Here is a 2851-nt window from a genome sequence, read left to right as displayed (position 1 = left end):
ATGCATGAAATTTTATTAAAATACTAAAAGGCTGTTACAAGAGGGTAATTATAAGCCCTAGCTAGCAACTAGTCCTATCTGAATTACCTCATTGTCCAAGAAAAACACCATATATAAATGGGAACGAAAATTCTAAACGTGCCCAAACAAACTTCCCTAAAACCGGTTTCTCCATTAAAAAAAAAAATGGTGTGTCCCATGGGTTTATGTGGGACCCAGAGAATATCTACTTGTCCAAATAATACAGGTTGTTTTGAATGATGGTAAAGGGAAGGTAAATTACCTCAGTAATTACTCCAAAAGATCTACCACAACCGTATTGGTGAAAGAACAAGTATGAATTGTTGTTTACTCCTTGTATGAGCAGCTGACGTCGCTTCTAATAAGTTTATTTGTGATCAAACCCAATCTCAAAACTAGCGTACGAACCTAGACACATTTTGGAAGCCTTTGTTTGTGAGCCATATATATCTTACCCAGACACCTAATCCCATGCCACACGCGAATTTTGCATGTAGTCGGGTACGTATGTTTGGTACCCATTATCAGATCGAGAATGGCTTAATCCACACTTTTAAATCTGTTGCGATTGTTGCCCTAAAAATTATGATTTGGGGTCCTAGCATGTGGGGAAGTGGGATGGGAGCCTCTCAACCCCCACAGTACTTTCTCTCGTTTATAACAAACCGTGAGGAGTATCTTTATCCCTTACCGTATCTATGTTTAACTGTTGTCTCTTCTCCTCCTTATTGGTGTCTTTAAATGTCAGTTCGCTACCTTCAGTTGAAAATAATTTGTAGTTGTAGTTGATTTCGTTGTGCCAACAGCTAGAGGCTTCCGAGCGAGGATGGAGACAATTTCTAAAGTGATATTGAGTGCTGGCGATGTGATGCCTAAAATAATACTCTCTTACACTAAAATGGCTGCTAATGGTGATGCAAAAACTTCATTAGAAAACGAATTGCCTGCTGGTCTAATTCGTGAACGGATTCCAAAACATGTGGCAGTCATCATGGATGGCAACAGAAGATGGGCGAAAAAGAATGGATTGCCACCTAAGTCCGGTCACACCGCCATGGTTCCGAGACTAATGGAAGTTGTTGGCTTATGCTGCATATGGGGGATTAAAGTCTTGACAGTATATGCATTCTCTACTGAGAACTGGAATCGACCTCAAGTCAGTCATTTGTCCCTCACTAGGTACCTCTTATACTCTAATTAAAAATTTATTTTCTTGATTAGTTTGCATTGTGTTTTCAGATGGAAGTGGATTTCTTGATGGAATTGTTTGAAAGAATGTTACAGGAGAACGAGGGAAATTTCATGAGGTAACTCTTTATTGGTTTGGTTCCCAATGCCAGACATAAAAACTTATGCGTCTTTCAGATGAAAATATTATACTCAGTCCATTGATTTGTAACAGGAATGAGGTTCGAGTATCTATAATAGGGAATCCCGTAAAGCTCCCGGTTTCGCTACAAGATCAGATAATAAAGACGACAGACACCACCAAGAAAAACTCAAAATTTCATCTGCTTTTGGCGATTAACTATGGTGGAAGGGAGGACATCGTACAAGCATGTCGAAATATTTCGCGTATAGTAAAAGATGGGCTGCTGCAACCAGAAGATGTCGATGAAAGCCTATTTAACAATGAACTTGGAACAAGTAATGCAGAATTCCCTTACCCCGATTTACTTATAAGAACTAGTGGGGAACTCAGACTGAGCAATTTCTTGGCATGGCAATTAGCTTATAGCGAGCTTTACTTTACTGAAACCCTGTGGCCTGATTTTGGTGAGAGAGAATTTATAATGGCATTGCAATCATTTCAACGAAGACAGAGACGATTTGGAGGACAAGACGAGGAAAACTGAAGACACAAAGTTCGCAAGCCTTCTTCTAATAACTGGTTATATATAATAAAACTCGCAAGTGAAGTCTAGAGAGTGTGCTCTGTGATATGGAATAAAGTTATCAAACAAAGTGAAAGTAATTTTCTGATAGTCGTGAAAGAACTTTCTGAAATAATTAATCCTTAGTTTGACATAACAATGAATGCTTAAACTAACGATCAAAAATTACTACTCCATAAGATAAAAATCTAATGAACTAATGCTTGGAAATCTAGTGCTGGACGCCTCTAAAAGAATCTCTCTTTAAGCTGACTTCTTCTTGTTAACAGGAAAAAGGCTTTCAGTGAAAGTTGAAACTAAAGATACGTATCTTTCATCTGTTGCATTTTCGCAATTCAAATGGGGAGTACAACTTATCGGATTCAACCTCCGTAAAAGTCTTACTTTTCCAGTTGAAGTAAAAGAGAAAGGGGAATCTTAATTTTCTCTCATCTTCATATCAGTATTTCATCTGTCTCTGGAACCCCTTGAAATTCTATACGTGTTTTTTCGTCCCATTGAAAAGGTAAGTCGATAGTTACTTAGGAAGTTTAAAGTACCAGTCGTCATCATACAGAAGCTGGTCAGTGATTAATTTAGGAAGTACAATTGTTCTGAACTTCTCACTTCCTACATCAAATGCCACAATGACATTATGCTCACTGTCATGGTAGCGGTATTTAAGCCGGGCAGTGATCCAATATAAAGAGCCAGTTACATATACAGAACCACCATCCCTGTGAAATAATGAATTATCTTCAAGATCGTACGGTGGAATCCCTTCAATACTTCTCCATGCATTATTGCCTACAGTCAACACTTGGCAAGCTACATAAGATTCCCCCCGTTTTTTCTTCCAGAGACAAATCACTTTGTGTTCCTTAGTGGCAGGATCAAATCCTAATTGATAGCAAGTTCTATAGTCAAGTCTGCTGCCTTCTTTTATCTCAAATGGT

The 2851-nt window shown here is 38.4% G+C and overlaps 1 protein-coding gene across 1 annotated transcript; it reads left to right on the top strand.

The window, feature by feature from the left end:
* The first annotated feature begins 672 nt into the window (after positions 1 to 672).
* Positions 673 to 2110, top strand: LOC113353509 (isoprenyl transferase-like). Its single transcript, XM_026597079.1, has 3 exons — positions 673 to 1177; positions 1261 to 1328; positions 1424 to 2110. The coding sequence occupies exons 1-3, from the start codon at positions 848 to 850 to the stop codon at positions 1875 to 1877; spliced, it is 852 nt and encodes a 283-aa protein (XP_026452864.1). The 5' UTR covers positions 673 to 847; the 3' UTR covers positions 1878 to 2110.
* The last annotated feature ends 741 nt before the right edge of the window (positions 2111 to 2851 follow it).

This window comes from Papaver somniferum, chromosome 2 (genome assembly GCF_003573695.1).
Source record: "Papaver somniferum cultivar HN1 chromosome 2, ASM357369v1, whole genome shotgun sequence".
Taxonomy (NCBI): domain Eukaryota; kingdom Viridiplantae; phylum Streptophyta; class Magnoliopsida; order Ranunculales; family Papaveraceae; genus Papaver; species Papaver somniferum.
Note: the sequence above shows the minus strand (reverse complement) of the source record. Positions and strands in the feature narration are given on the sequence as shown.